The sequence below is a fragment of the Oncorhynchus mykiss genome, chromosome 16, assembly GCF_057628025.1.
Source record: "Oncorhynchus mykiss isolate SJ-2025 chromosome 16, ASM5762802v1, whole genome shotgun sequence".
NCBI classification, from domain to species: Eukaryota; Metazoa; Chordata; class Actinopteri; order Salmoniformes; family Salmonidae; genus Oncorhynchus; species Oncorhynchus mykiss.
Window position 1 is genome coordinate 19,398,508 of NC_143037.1, and position 13,380 is coordinate 19,411,887.

General features: G+C 42.3%; 2 protein-coding genes across 2 annotated transcripts; both read left to right on the forward strand.

Annotated features, from left to right (window-relative positions):
* The first annotated feature begins 1,174 nt into the window (after nt 1-1,174).
* Nucleotides 1,175-4,126, forward strand: abi3b (ABI family, member 3b). The gene is made up of 5 exons (XM_036946429.2): nt 1,175-1,381; nt 1,763-1,930; nt 2,125-2,304; nt 2,574-2,719; nt 2,907-4,126. Exons 1-5 carry the CDS (start codon nt 1,241-1,243, stop codon nt 3,904-3,906), a joined length of 1,635 nt encoding a protein of 544 aa, XP_036802324.2. The 5' UTR covers nt 1,175-1,240; the 3' UTR covers nt 3,907-4,126.
* A 609-nt stretch (nt 4,127-4,735) lies between these two features.
* On the forward strand, nt 4,736-13,014 carry LOC110491550 (uncharacterized). Its single transcript, XM_021565083.3, has 4 exons — nt 4,736-4,903; nt 5,827-5,924; nt 8,011-8,305; nt 8,668-13,014. Exons 2-4 carry the CDS (start codon nt 5,890-5,892, stop codon nt 8,854-8,856), a joined length of 519 nt encoding a protein of 172 aa, XP_021420758.1. The 5' UTR covers nt 4,736-4,903; nt 5,827-5,889; the 3' UTR covers nt 8,857-13,014.
* The last annotated feature ends 366 nt before the right edge of the window (nt 13,015-13,380 follow it).

Here is a 13,380-nt window from a genome sequence, read left to right on the forward strand (position 1 = left end):
AAATGGCTTTCGACACATTATCAGGTATTTTTTTATTGGCTTATTGATAAGCAATCATAGCAGGATCAGAACATTATCAGGGACATTGTACATGGGCGGACTGGGCTAAAAATGGGCCAGCTCATCTGGCATATACCCAAAATGCCAGATGGCCAGTCCGCCCCTAGACATTGATACATGGCAGCACTTCACTGATTGATTGACTTCATTCATGTGGATCAAAGGATGTATAGTTTTTACAATCTTCGCGGCAGGCTTGTTTGTTAGGAGCCTATCAATGACCATGGCAAAACGGAAGGTAACTTGCAATGCAGCAAATATACAGGAGCCACATAGCCCAGACAGATAGGCAGGTAGGTAGGTAGGTAGCTAATGAGAAGGGACCTATTTGAACTGCTGAGGCCATAGTAGAAAATGCATTATAAGACTGACCTCTAGTGGAGGTTCAGTAGAGAAGGCTATAGCTTTATCCTGTTAATGTATTTATGGACCTTGCACATTTCCTTTCATTTGGGGTCTTTGAAATAAAGACTATGTTCGAAAAATAACCAAAAAGGCGAGCCTAAGCAATGTTATTTAAATAAATTAAATCGATATTTCGGTGCTGACATTAAAAACGTAGACCTATAAATTAAATAATTTCACTGTATAAAATTGTGATTATTCAAGTAGCCTAGCTTTAGGCTACCTTATTAGATGATTATCAGCCGTGCTAAATCGTATGGTTGTTTTTTAAGTTTAGCCTGTAATTTTAACACCGTAGCCTAGTTGGAGTCAAAACTCATACCTTGCGGTTGTTCCGCATTCAGCAGAAACTCCTTGCAGCAGCATGCCTCGCCTGTCACTTCACCTGGAGTGTATTCATAGTCAGATTCCGTTGCAAAACGTTTTGCAACAGAAACCGTTTAGGGTTCACTCTAGGAACCAAAGTGAACCAAACAGAGCAAACTGAACGAACCGGGGAGGAACCTACCTGTATTTGTCTATTAGAAACTATCGTTTTCGTTGCAAAACGTTTTCTGTTTGGAGTAAACGGTTTCCGTTAGAAACAGTTTTGCTAAACTTCTAACTTTTTTAAACGGAATCGGAGTAATGAATGCACCCATGTAGTCTAGCTCGCTGGCGGGACGCTTTCGTTCGTCCTCCCTGACTATTGATATAAGAACACACCCACAGTTTGACACACCTTTACTTTGTAGTTAACTTCTGCACATTCTTTCCGGACCGAACAAAGTCTAAAATGACGGAGCAAACGAAGTGTTCAGAACTTGCTACGCAAATATTAAAAGAGGCTCCCGCGTCGAGAAAGGCGCTTATTGACAACTATAACAACCTTCACAAAGTGGCCGATTACTGTGAAAACAATTATTTAGGCCTACAGGTGAGTATTTTTTGACAATGATAACAGAATTAGCCAACTTAATTATTCTAATAGGCTTGGTCTATTTATTTGTTTATTTAATATATTTGGGGGAAATTGTGAATTACTTTTACTTGCTTGCTGTGCTCTTTCTCTTTCTGTCTTTGAAACAAAAACGGTACGATGCCTTCTTTATAACGTAGTTATAAAACATTTGACATTTTAATTTAAAGCCTTAGGCCTACCCATTTTGAGGGAACATTGAGGCATATGAAAGGGCAAGTTGTGCACTCTTCTGTTTATCATAGTATTCTGATTGTGTCGAAAAGTATACGAACACTGTAAGAAGTTTTGCTATATCATACCTTTGCCAAGAAAATAATGCTTGAAACATGATTAAAGGATGAGGACACATGGAAGGGTTTGGAGGAGACCAAGGCTTTGACCACTCAGGCTTTGGCCAGTGTGGCCTACCAGATCAACAGCCTAGCCACTTCTGTCCTGAGACTGCTGGACACCCAGGCCATGCAGCTGAAAGACATGGAGAACTCCCTCAACCTCCTCTCTCTGGTGAGAAACACTGTCGCTTTATCCGTCAGTTAGCTCATGAGGCTACGCTACAGTACAAGTACAGTGAAGTACAGTACAGTTGTGCATCCCACATGGCACCCTATTCCATATATAGTGCACTACCTCACTATATAGGTAACAGGGTGCCATTTGGGACCTAAACTCAGTGTTGTAATACCTGTGCTATCTCCCAGGCTGTAGCTATCCATCAGGAGAAGGTGTCTCGGAGAGAGATGGGAATTTTCACCACAGTAACGAAGTTGGCTTGCGCCAAATTAATGAGCCCTCCCAAAGCTGGCCGGGAGCTCGAGGGTTGCTACATCAGAAGACCCATGTCCTTCACCGAACTGGACACACTGGGCCACAGCTTTAACGTGAGGACAGCTGGGAGAATGTTTCGCTTTATGGATACATTTATCCCATTAGGCTTAGCATTGTTTTTCTGTAATATGATATTGATCGACTGTCCACAGATAATAAACCGCAGTCTACATTATTGTAATTACAATTACTAGCACTTAGTTACTTATTAGCACCTACTTGCTTTGTAATTCAATCCCGCCAGAGCAATGTTATTGGGCCATCTAGACTTTAGAGCAGTAATATGTTTGTGGTGTTTTTCTTAATTTATTGTCTTCCCCAGCTCAATGAGTTGCAGCCTCGGAAAAGAACAGGGACCACAGAGAGCGTGCGAAGTACAGGGAGCTGTGGCCCTGTGGAGTGTCCCGTTGCTCCTGCTACCCAGCCTGGGGAACCCTCCTCAGCCAGCGTCAATAAGGATCTCTATAGGTAAGCACAGCGCTAGTTAGGGTGGTGAGTGGTGATGGGATAGGACCTGTTAGCATACTGTAGTAAAACTCATCATGAAATCGTGCCCTTAAAACCAGTACCATCTGTTAGTATTACATGGCTTTAACTGTCTCAAAGATAAAGTGATACATCCATTGAATGGAACCTTCTCATTCTACCCTCCCAGGTCCAATCTTGGCATTAACGTGGCCCTACCATCGGTGCCCACCTTGCCAGTCTCCTCAAACCTCACCCAAAACTGCCCACAACCCCCTCCTGGATCAACGTTTGACTCCAACATCCCACCTCCTCCTCCTCCCCCACCTGGCTCCATGGGCACTGGTCCTCCTCCTCCTACACCCTCCATGACCTCATCGAATAACCTCCCTCCTCCCCCTCCTCCTACACCGAATGCATCCCCTAATGTTCCCTCTCCGCCACCCCCTCCTCCACCTCCTGCCAGCGCATCAAATAGTTTCCCCCCTCCTCCTCCACCCCCACCTGGTTCAATGGGTAATGCTCCACCTCCTCCGCCACCTCCACCTCCTCCTCCTCCTCCACCTGGTTCAATGGGTAATGCTCCACCTCCTCCGCCACCTCCACCTCCTCCCAGCTCATCAAATAGCTTACTCCCTCCTCCACATGGTTCAATGGGTAATACTCCTCCTCATCCTCCACCTCCTCCCAGCTCATCAAATAGCTTCGCCCCTGCTCCTTTTCCTCCTCCTCCACCTGGTTCAATGGGTAATGTTCCACCTCCTCCGCCACCTCCACCTCCTCCCAGCTCATCAAATAGCTTCGCCCCTCCTCCTCCACCTGGTTCAATGGGTAATGTTCCACCTCCTCCTCCACCTCCTCCGAGCTCATCAAATAGCTTCGCCCCTCCTCCTCCTCCTCCTCCACCTGGTTCAATGGGTAATGTTCCACCTCCTCCGCCACCTCCACCTCCTCCCAGCTCATCAAATAGCTTCGCCCCTCCTCCTCCACCTCCACATGGTTCAATGGGTAATACTCCTCCTCATCCTCCACCTCCTCCCAGTTCATCAAATGGCTTCCCCCCTCCTCCTCCTCCACCTGGTGCGATGGGTAATGCTCCTCCTCCTCCACCACCTCCTCCTCCCCTCCCTGGTACCTCCACTAAGGTGCCCCCACCTCCTCCACCACCCCCACCTCCTCCTCTTCCATAACTTATATTGTTACGTGTCTTCTCTATCTACCTTCTGCTATGTAGGGATTACATGATAACATGGCACAGCAATGAATTGAACTGAATATGGTATGTAACCTGAATACAGTGTGTGATCATGATTGAGTTTTTATGAATATGTATAAAACAAAATTTGATTTATTTCAATTTGCAAGTATATTGATGACAGGATTCTGCATTAAAGGACGTTTTTAAATCTATATTTTGCTATGTTGTGTTTTGCAGAAACTACCTCTATGTCCACCAGTGTTATGTTATGGTTCTCCGTTCAGTTATACAGTTATTCAGCCATTCAGTTATACAGTTATTCAATTATATACTTACTCTATTATGCATTTGACAACGCCACACCACTACGAAGACCGTACAACACAAACAGATCTGGGACCAGGCTACTATAGCCTACATATATCTCACAAAATCCCTCCAAAAGTGCACATTCCTACCGATGTAAAGCAGCTGTGGGTCTCACTCATCCAAACTACCACGACGTGTCCCAACAATGCCTAGACTGCATTCCTCAGTTACATGCCTTAACGTGGACCCCTTGTTTTTCTCATTAGCCTTATATTCATCATTTCCCTCCCTCTAATAGTCTTACACATCTATATCATATCTCTTATACAGTATGTTTATTAATATCCATGTGCCTCAAAGCAATTGGCTGGTGTAGGATGTGTCCCAAATAGCACCCGATTCCCTATATAGTGCACTACTTTTGACCAGAGCCCTTTGGGTGCAGTTATGGTCAAAAGAAGTGCACTAAATAGAGAATAGGGTGCTATTTGGGACGCAGACGTAGCTTCAAAGTGTTGTGCGTCACTGATAGTACCTGACAGTAAACATGCTTAGGATCTTTGAACAGGTCAATAAGGCTGTAAAAGTTTGTCTTTGCCTACTTCCTGTGACAAGAGTATGAAAGCAACTCACAGGTTGACATACAGGTTGCTGTACATTCAGAGGTCTTGGTTGTTAAGGTAAGGTGCATTTTGAATACATCTATCAATACGAAATGCAGTAATAATGTAGTAATCATTGGTGACAGGATATTGCATGACTGTTGTCTTACTCCAAATCCAACTGATTTTCATTAGACTTTGAAGTCCGAATGAAACGTAAGTACATCATTCAAGGTCCAAATTCATTCAACCCAGTTCAATTATTTTAACATGGTCATGGTTGGGTAGAGGGAGGCACCATAACAACTATGCCTCTCCCTCTTTGTAACAGTGTATAAAGTGTATACTTTTCCATTGGATTGTACCATTGTATTAAATGGTTGTTGACAGGGGCTTTGTAATGATCACACTTGTCATTGGGCATTTATGGACAAAAGGGTCAAAGGTTTATGCTCCAGTTTACTCGTTTTCATTTGTAAAAGAGGCCAAACTTGTACAATTAAATGTAGCTTATTCGGTTGCCTGTGACTTCAGGGGTATAAATCATTACTCCGACTCTGTTGCAAAACGTTTTGTTTGCTCTGTTTGCTTCCGATTGATTCTTAAACGGTAAACAGTTTCCGTAATAAATACACCCCTGATCACATCTGTCTCTGCTGATCAGTGGTCAGTGTCCTGCTCAAAATCTGCTCCGTTTGGCCTTTAGAGGAAATGTAAAGGATGCAGACTTGTGTAATTCTTACCTACATTTTATGTCATCTGGGGCACCTAGAAAATGAAATGACTTCTGAGAACCTACTATGTAAGTGGTTCTGAACCGGTCATGATGGTGAGATGGGTTATTTCTGGGTCATGAAGCTGAGTCTGACGTTGAATAGGAACTGAGCATGACCGATTGACTAGCGCTTGCTGTTGATTCACAGAGAGCTGTTGAAAGTTCTAATAGTGATGAGGAGGCTGCTGGATAGAAACGTAAGGAATTTCCTTGAACTGTACCTTAGGTTTCTCTTTTGTGTGTTCTCCACACGGAGACAGACGCCTGCCACAACAACAGACTGCGCACCATGCAGAATGAAAGTTGGTTACTTGATATGATAAAGTAAGTCTTTCTCTTTTTCCATATTATTTTGTGATCTCCACCTCTACCAAACGGAAACAAACATACTGATGTTCCAATTTACACACCGATGTGGATGTACTATATGCTACACATTACAACAGTATGTGTGCAATAACATGAGGTTATATTTAAGCAATAAGGCACGAGGGGGTGTGGTATATGGCCAATATACCACGGCTAAGGGCTGTTCTTAGTGGCCATATACCACAAATCCCTGAGGTGCCTTATTACTATTGTAAACTGATTACCAATAAATGTATTGTCCTACCCATGGTATACAGTCTGATATACCACAGCTTTCAGCAAATCAGCATTCAGTTCTCGAACCACCCGGTTTATAATTTTAAGAAGTTTTTCCCAATTCCTGACATTTAATCCTAGTAAAAATTCCCTGTCTGAGGTCAGTTAGGATCACCACTTTATTTTAATAATGTGAAATGTCAGAATAACAGTAGAGATAATTATTTATATCAGTTTTTATTTCTTCCATCACATTCCCAGTGGGTCAGAGGTTTACACACACTCAATTAGTATTTGGTAGCATTGCCTTCAAATTGTTTAACTTGGGTCAAACATTTCGGGTAGCCTTCCACAAGCTTCCCACAATAAGTTGGGTTAATTTCGGCCAATTCCTCCTGACAGAGCCGGTGTAACTGAGTCAGGTTTGTAGGCCTCCTTGCACGCACATGCTTTTTCAGTTCTGCCCACATATTTTCTATAGGATTGAGGTCAGGACTTTGTGATGGCCACTCCAATACCTTGACTTTGTTGTCCCTAAGCCATTTTGCCACAACTTTGGAAGTATGTTTGGGATCATTGTCCATTTGGAAGACCCATTTGTGACCAAGCTTTAACTTCCTGATTGATGTCTTGAGATGTTGCTTCAATATCTCCACATAATTTCTCTCCTCATGATGCCATCTATTTTGAAGTGCACCAGTCCCTCCTGCAGCAAAGCACCCCCACTACATCATACTGCCACCCCCGTGCTTCACGGTTGGGATGGTGTTCTTCGGCCTGCAAGCATCCCCTTTTTTCCTCCAAACATAACGATGGGCTTTATGGCCAAACAGTTCTATATTTGTTTCATCAGACCAGAGGACATTTCTCCAAAAAGTATGATCTTTGTTCTCATGTGCATTTGCAACTGTAGTCTGGCTTTTTTATGGGGGTTTTGGAGCACTCCTTGCTGAGTGGCCTTTCAGGTTATGTCGATATAGGACTCGTTTTACTGTGGGTATAGATACTTTTGTACCTGTTTCCTCCAGCATCTTCACAAGGTCCTTTGCTGTTGTTCTGGGATTGATTTGCACTTTCGCACCAAATTAAGTTAATCTCTAGAAGACGGAACGCGTCTCCTTCCTGAGCGGTATGACGGCTGCGTGGTCCCATGGTGTTTAAACGTGTGTACTATTGTTTGTACAGATGAACGTGGTACCTTCAGGCAATTGGAAATTTCTCCCAAGGATGAACCAGACTTGTGGAGGTCTACAATTTTCTTTCTGAGGTCTTGGCTGATTTCTTTTGATTTTCCCATGATGTCAAGCAAAGAGAGTTTGAAGGTAGACCTTGAAATACATCCACAGGTACACCTCCAATTGACTCAAATCAATTAGCCTATCAAAAGCTTCTAAAGCCATGACATCATTTTCTGGAATTTTCAAAGCTGTTTAAAGGCACAGTCAACTTAGTGTATGTAAACTTCTGATCCACTGGAATTGTGATACAGTGAATTATAAGTAAAATAATCTGTCTGTAAACAATTGTTGGGAAAATGATTTGTGTCGTGCACAAAGTAGATGTCCTAACCGACTAAGTTATTTGTGGAGTGGTTGAAAAACAACTTTTAATGACTCCAACCTAACTGTATGTAAACTTCCGACTTCAACTGTACAGTACAGAGAATAGTTTTACAAAGATGTACAAGAGCAAAACTAAGTGGCAATCCTTGTCACTTCCATGGTCATCAGTCATCATCAAACCTAAGTGTAATATATACTGTAGTTCTGGCTGTAGTTGACTGACTCCTGACTAAATCCTACATTCCTCAAACTACAATTCCCAGGTTCTTAATCACGCCTTTGATGTGCATAGCACTGTACCTGCTGTGTTGCCGTAGAAAATGGCCATGCACTCAGGAAGAAGAGTCAGATGACTCCTCTGTCTACGTCATCCCTATGCATGAAGAAGAGAGGACAGAAGGACGAAGAGAGGAGGCAAGTCCCCCCAGTAGACCTCCTCGGCCCTCAAGGGCGCCAACCCCTCCACCGTTACCCACGACAGTCTACAGACCTCCCTATAGAGAACTGCCGCCGTATAGCTCAGTGGATCTCATCAACCCTGCACCGCCATACACTCCGGTACGACATCCCTCCACTGCTAGGTTGACCTCCTCAAACTGTCAACAGACATCTTGATTATAAAGACTTTCAGCGGCTGTCAACACTTTCCCCCATTTTGTAATTTAGGGGGGAAACATCAGCCTTGCAAAACCAGACTGAATGCTGTGCTCACTATGTTTCACTTGAATTAGGCTAGAAAAAAGGGCAGTGCAATCTTCTAAGCAGTCTAGTGACCGAACTACTAGCAACATATGATCACTTCACATTCAGTTTTTAAGTGATCTACTCCTCTTGAAGAAACAGAAACTACACACAGAGGTATCAGTGACTATAACCGTTCAACTTGGCACTAACATGAACCTGACTCCTCTCCATTGCAGTTTGACCCAAAGGACCCAGAGGACGTTCCACCTTCCTACCGAGCGGTGATAGAGGACATACCACCCATCTACTCAGCAGTGGTGGTGTCAGATGACCTTCCATCTGTCTGGTATCCGCCACTGCCCCCAGTCTCACCCCCCTTACTCCCAAGTCCAGGTTACGCCCAACTCCCGTTACCAAGACCCTAACATGGACGCGACTTGCACAATTGAGAATTCCATTTAATCCCACAGCACTTCTGCTACAGCCTGGTCCCAGATTTGTTTGTGCTGTCTTGCCAACACCTATAGGCAGCACAAACAGATCTGGGACCAGGCTATGTCTGCTATTCCCTTGCACCTCCATGGGGTTCATATAGAGCTCTGAACATGCATATTCAGGCCGGCCAAAGAACAATGCTGATTAATCTACGTTTTTGAGGAAACTTTGGATTTATGTGATACAGGTAGGGCCTAGAGTTGTTCCCGGTTGGTGAAAACTCAGGGCCTGAAATATTGTATAGTGGTACATCTTATTTAAGTTGAACACTTTCGTCACTGACGTGACATTGTACTGTAAAGTATCTGGTTCGGCTTGTGTAGAGGACTGGGCCATCATGGAGTCATTGTTCATTTCACCAACAAAAATAGTGACTAAAATAATCACCCAGGTGACTCTTGATTCACCTTAACCAGTCAACACCACCAGCCTTCTAGTTAGCTAGAATACTCTTTGCTGGTTAAGAAATACAAGCTGCTTTACCAAATTAAAAACAGTAACAGCATTGTGTTTAATAGTAAAACAACAGTCTAGCTATGTTTTTCTCTTCCTTGAGTAGGCTATAGAAAAGTAGGCCGTCTTTTAAATTTGTAGTCTCGTTCAACCCTCCCACTTTTCTCACTGCATTTCATATACAGATTCTGTTGTCAAGTGTTCCTCTTTTCCTCAGATCAGGCCTTTATGGTAGAGTGGCCAAATGGAAGGCACTTCTTAGTAAAAGGCACATAACAGCCCGCTTGGAGTTTGCCAAAAAGCACCTAAAGACTCTCAGACCATGAAAAAACAAGATTCTCTGGTCTGATGAAACCAAGATTACACTCTTCGGCCTGAATGTCAAGTGTCATGTCTGGGGGAGACCTGGCACCACCCCTACTGTGAAGCATCGTGGTGGCAACATCATGCTGTAGGGATGTTTTTCATTGCAGGGACTGGGAGACTAGTCAGGCTTGAGGAAAAAATGAACGGAGCAAAGTACAGAGAGATCCTTGATGAAAACATGCTCCAGAGCGATCAAGACCTCAGCCTGGGGCGAAGGTTCACCTTCCAACAGGACAACGACCTTAATCACACAGCAAGACAAGACAACGCAAGAGTTGCTTCGGGACAAGTCTCGGAATGTCCTTGAGTGGCCCAGCCAGAGCCTGGACTTGAACCCGATCTAACATCTCTGGATAGACCTGAAAATAGCTGTGCAGCAACGCTCCCCAACCAACCCGACAGACCTTGAAAGAATCTGCAGAGAAGAAAGTAAAAAACTCCCCGAATACAGGTGTGCCAAGCTTGTAGCGTCCTACCCAGCAGACTTGAGGCTGTAATCGCTGCCAAAGTTGCTTCAACAAAGTACTTAGTAAAGGGTCTGTGATATTTCTTTTCTTTTATATACATTTGCTACAAATTCTAAAAACGTGTTTTTGATTTGTCCTTATGGGGTATTGTGTGTAGGTTGATGAAGGAAAACACTTTTTAAAATCAATTTTAGAACAATTTTTGAATAATAAACCTAACAAATTGTGGAAAAAGTCAAGGGGTTTGAATACTTTCCGAAGGCACTGTACATGCAACCCTTTTGTGGCACAGAGAGAAAGCAAAAGGGATTGTAAACAATTTATTGAAATTCCTCTTGCCACTACACAAAGTCTGACTGGGTAAATAACTATATTTTGAGTTAATGTGGACCCATTGACTCAGACTTGAGCACTTGGACCAGGACTCAAGCACTGGGACTCTGACTTCAGCCCCTTACTTGTGACTTGGACTCGAGCACAGGGGACTTGGGACTTGATTCGGACTTGAGGTTCAGTGACTCAAATACATCACTGGGTGAAATAGTTATTAGCTCCCTTTCAAAATCATTAGCCCCTGTTCAATGTGGCGTCTGTGAAACATTCATAACAATGGTAATGACCGAATGACGGCGGTGCAATCCATACTACTTTGCGGCACCATCTGGTGATTAAGTTTTTCTCTCATGTCTGTTTGTTTTGTATGTACTGTGCAATATCTATGTAGGCTGAATTAGGAATATACATGGTCAGATAATTCAAATACAATTGTATTCTTATTTACAGTACCAGTCAAAAGTTTGGACACACCTACTCATTCAAGGGTTTTTCTTTATTTTTACTATTTTCTACATTGTAGAATAATAGTGAAGAAATCAAAGGGATGAAATAACACATGTGGAATCATGTAGTAACCAAAATATATGTTATATTTGCGATTCTTCAAAGTAGCCACCCTTTGCCTTGATGACACCTTGCCCACTCTAGGCATTTTCTCAACCAGCTTCATGAGGAATGCTTTTCCAACAGTTTTGAAGGAGTTCCCACACATACTGAGCACTTCGTAGCTAATTTTCCATCACTCTGCGGTCCAACTCATCCCAAACCGTCTCAGTTGGGTTGAGGTCAGATGATTGTGGAGGCAAGGTCATCTGATGTAGCACTCCATCACACTCCTTCTTGGTCAAATAGCCCTAACACAGCCTGGAGGTTTGTTTTGTGTCATTGTCCTGTTGAAAAACAATTGATAGTCCCGCTAAGCGCAAACCAAATTGGATGGCGTAATGCTGCAGAATGCTGTGGTTGCCATGCTGGCTAAGTGTGCCTTGAATTCTAAATAAATCAGCGACAGTGTCACCAGCAAAGCACCATCACACCTCCCCCTCCATGCTTCACGGTGGGAACCACACATGCGGATATTATCCGTTCACAAAGACACAGTGGTTGGAACCAAAAATCTCAAATTTGGGCTCATCAGACCAAAGGACCAAAGGTCTAATATCCATTGCTCATGTTTCTTGGCCAAAGCAAGTCTCTTCTTGTGTCCTTTAGTAGTGCTTTATTTGCAGCAATTTGACCATGAAGGCCTGATTCACACAGCCTCAACAGTTGATTTTGAGATATGTCTGTTACTTGAACTCTGTGAAGCATTTATTTGGCCTGCAATCTGAGGTGCAGTTAACTCTAATGAACTGTAACTCTGGGTCTTTCTTTCCTGTGGCAGTCCTCATGAGAGCTAGTTTCATCATAGCGCTTGATGGGTTTTGTGACTGCACTTGAAGAAACTTTCTTGAAGAAAGTTCTTGAAATGTTCCGTATTGACTGACCTTCATGTCTTAAAGTAATGATGGACTGTCCTTTCTCTTTTCTTATTTGAGCTGTTCTTGCCATAATATGGACTTGGTCTTTTACCATATAGGGCTATCTTCTGTATACCATCCCTACCTTGTCACAACACAATTGACCTACCTTGTCAATTCCACAAATTAACTTTTAACAAGGCACACCTGTTAATTGAAATGCGTTCCAGGTGACTACCTCATGAAGCTAGTTGAGAGAATGCCAAGTGCGTGCAAAGCTGTCATCAAGACAAAGGGTGGCTACTTTCAAGAATCCCAAATATAAATATCATTTGTTTAACACTTTTTTGGTTACGACATTATTTATTTCATAGTTTTGATGGCTTCACTATTATTCACAATGTAGAAAATAGTTAAATAAAATTTTTAAAAAACCCTGGAATGAGAAGGTGTGTCCAAACTTTGACTGGTACTGTATGTTTGTCAAATGTTCTTCTGTTGGGAAGACAATAGGATATTATGCAGAAAAATATGTCGATAGAACCATGTTTTGTACTATATGTTTGTACACATGGAAATCAGTGATTTGTGTTTACTATAGGTTGAGGCAAATGTGATGTGACTACAATGAAAGGGCATATAGTTGACAAAAATGACCCAGTGTTTTCATACATTTTGACAATAATTAGACTAAATGAGATATTCAAATGACAAAAATGTGACTAAAACATAATGATATTTTAGTCAAAATTACTAAGACTAGACCAAATCTATAAAAAAAAGAGTGCCAAAATGAACACTGTATGGATGATTTTCCCTTTATCTTTTGGAAAGAGTTTCTTGTGAAGAAGGTATAACACTGAATAAATGCACCTTTATATTTGTCATATTTTGACAAATAGTGCTGATATAAATGACATTGTTTACATTAATGTACATTATTTTGATTTATATGTCATTTCTATTCAAAATGAGAAAAAAAACCGATGCAACACTTACTGTGCAACATGCCTCCTGTTTGTTTGTAATGCGGATAGAGCACTCAAGGAAGAAGCTGCAGAAAATCTAAAAACAAAATGCATTCACTCCATATAGGAGTGAAACACTGCCCCTTTAAAAAAACATATATTTATTTATTTATTTAACCTATTCTTATTTACAATGACGGCCTCCTGGGGAACACAAAATGATCAACTAGATGGTCAAGATAACATGGGTTTTTATAACCTCAGTTATGACCATTGTTAGTTGACTATTACAACCCTAGACTAACAAACCCTATCTGAGGTCCTGTTGAGACAGGGGCAGAACAACAGATGTTTATTTTGTCAGGTCGGGACAGATTTTTACCTTGTCAGCTTGGGGATTCGAT

Excerpts from the sequence above, each read along its gene's own strand:
- abi3b (XM_036946429.2), top strand. The coding sequence starts at position 1,241 with ATGACGGAGCAAACGAAGTGTTCAGAACTTGCTACGCAAATATTAAAA. Across the intron at positions 1,931-2,124 it reads CCCTCAACCTCCTCTCTCTG|GCTGTAGCTATCCATCAGGA; the intron begins GTGAGAAACACT and ends GCTATCTCCCAG. Across the intron at positions 2,720-2,906 it reads GTCAATAAGGATCTCTATAG|GTCCAATCTTGGCATTAACG; the intron begins GTAAGCACAGCG and ends CTACCCTCCCAG.
- LOC110491550 (XM_021565083.3), top strand. The coding sequence starts at position 5,890 with ATGCAGAATGAAAGTTGGTTACTTGATATGATAAA. Across the intron at positions 5,925-8,010 it reads TGGTTACTTGATATGATAAA|GTTCTTAATCACGCCTTTGA; the intron begins GTAAGTCTTTCT and ends TACAATTCCCAG. Across the intron at positions 8,306-8,667 it reads CTGCACCGCCATACACTCCG|TTTGACCCAAAGGACCCAGA; the intron begins GTACGACATCCC and ends TCTCCATTGCAG.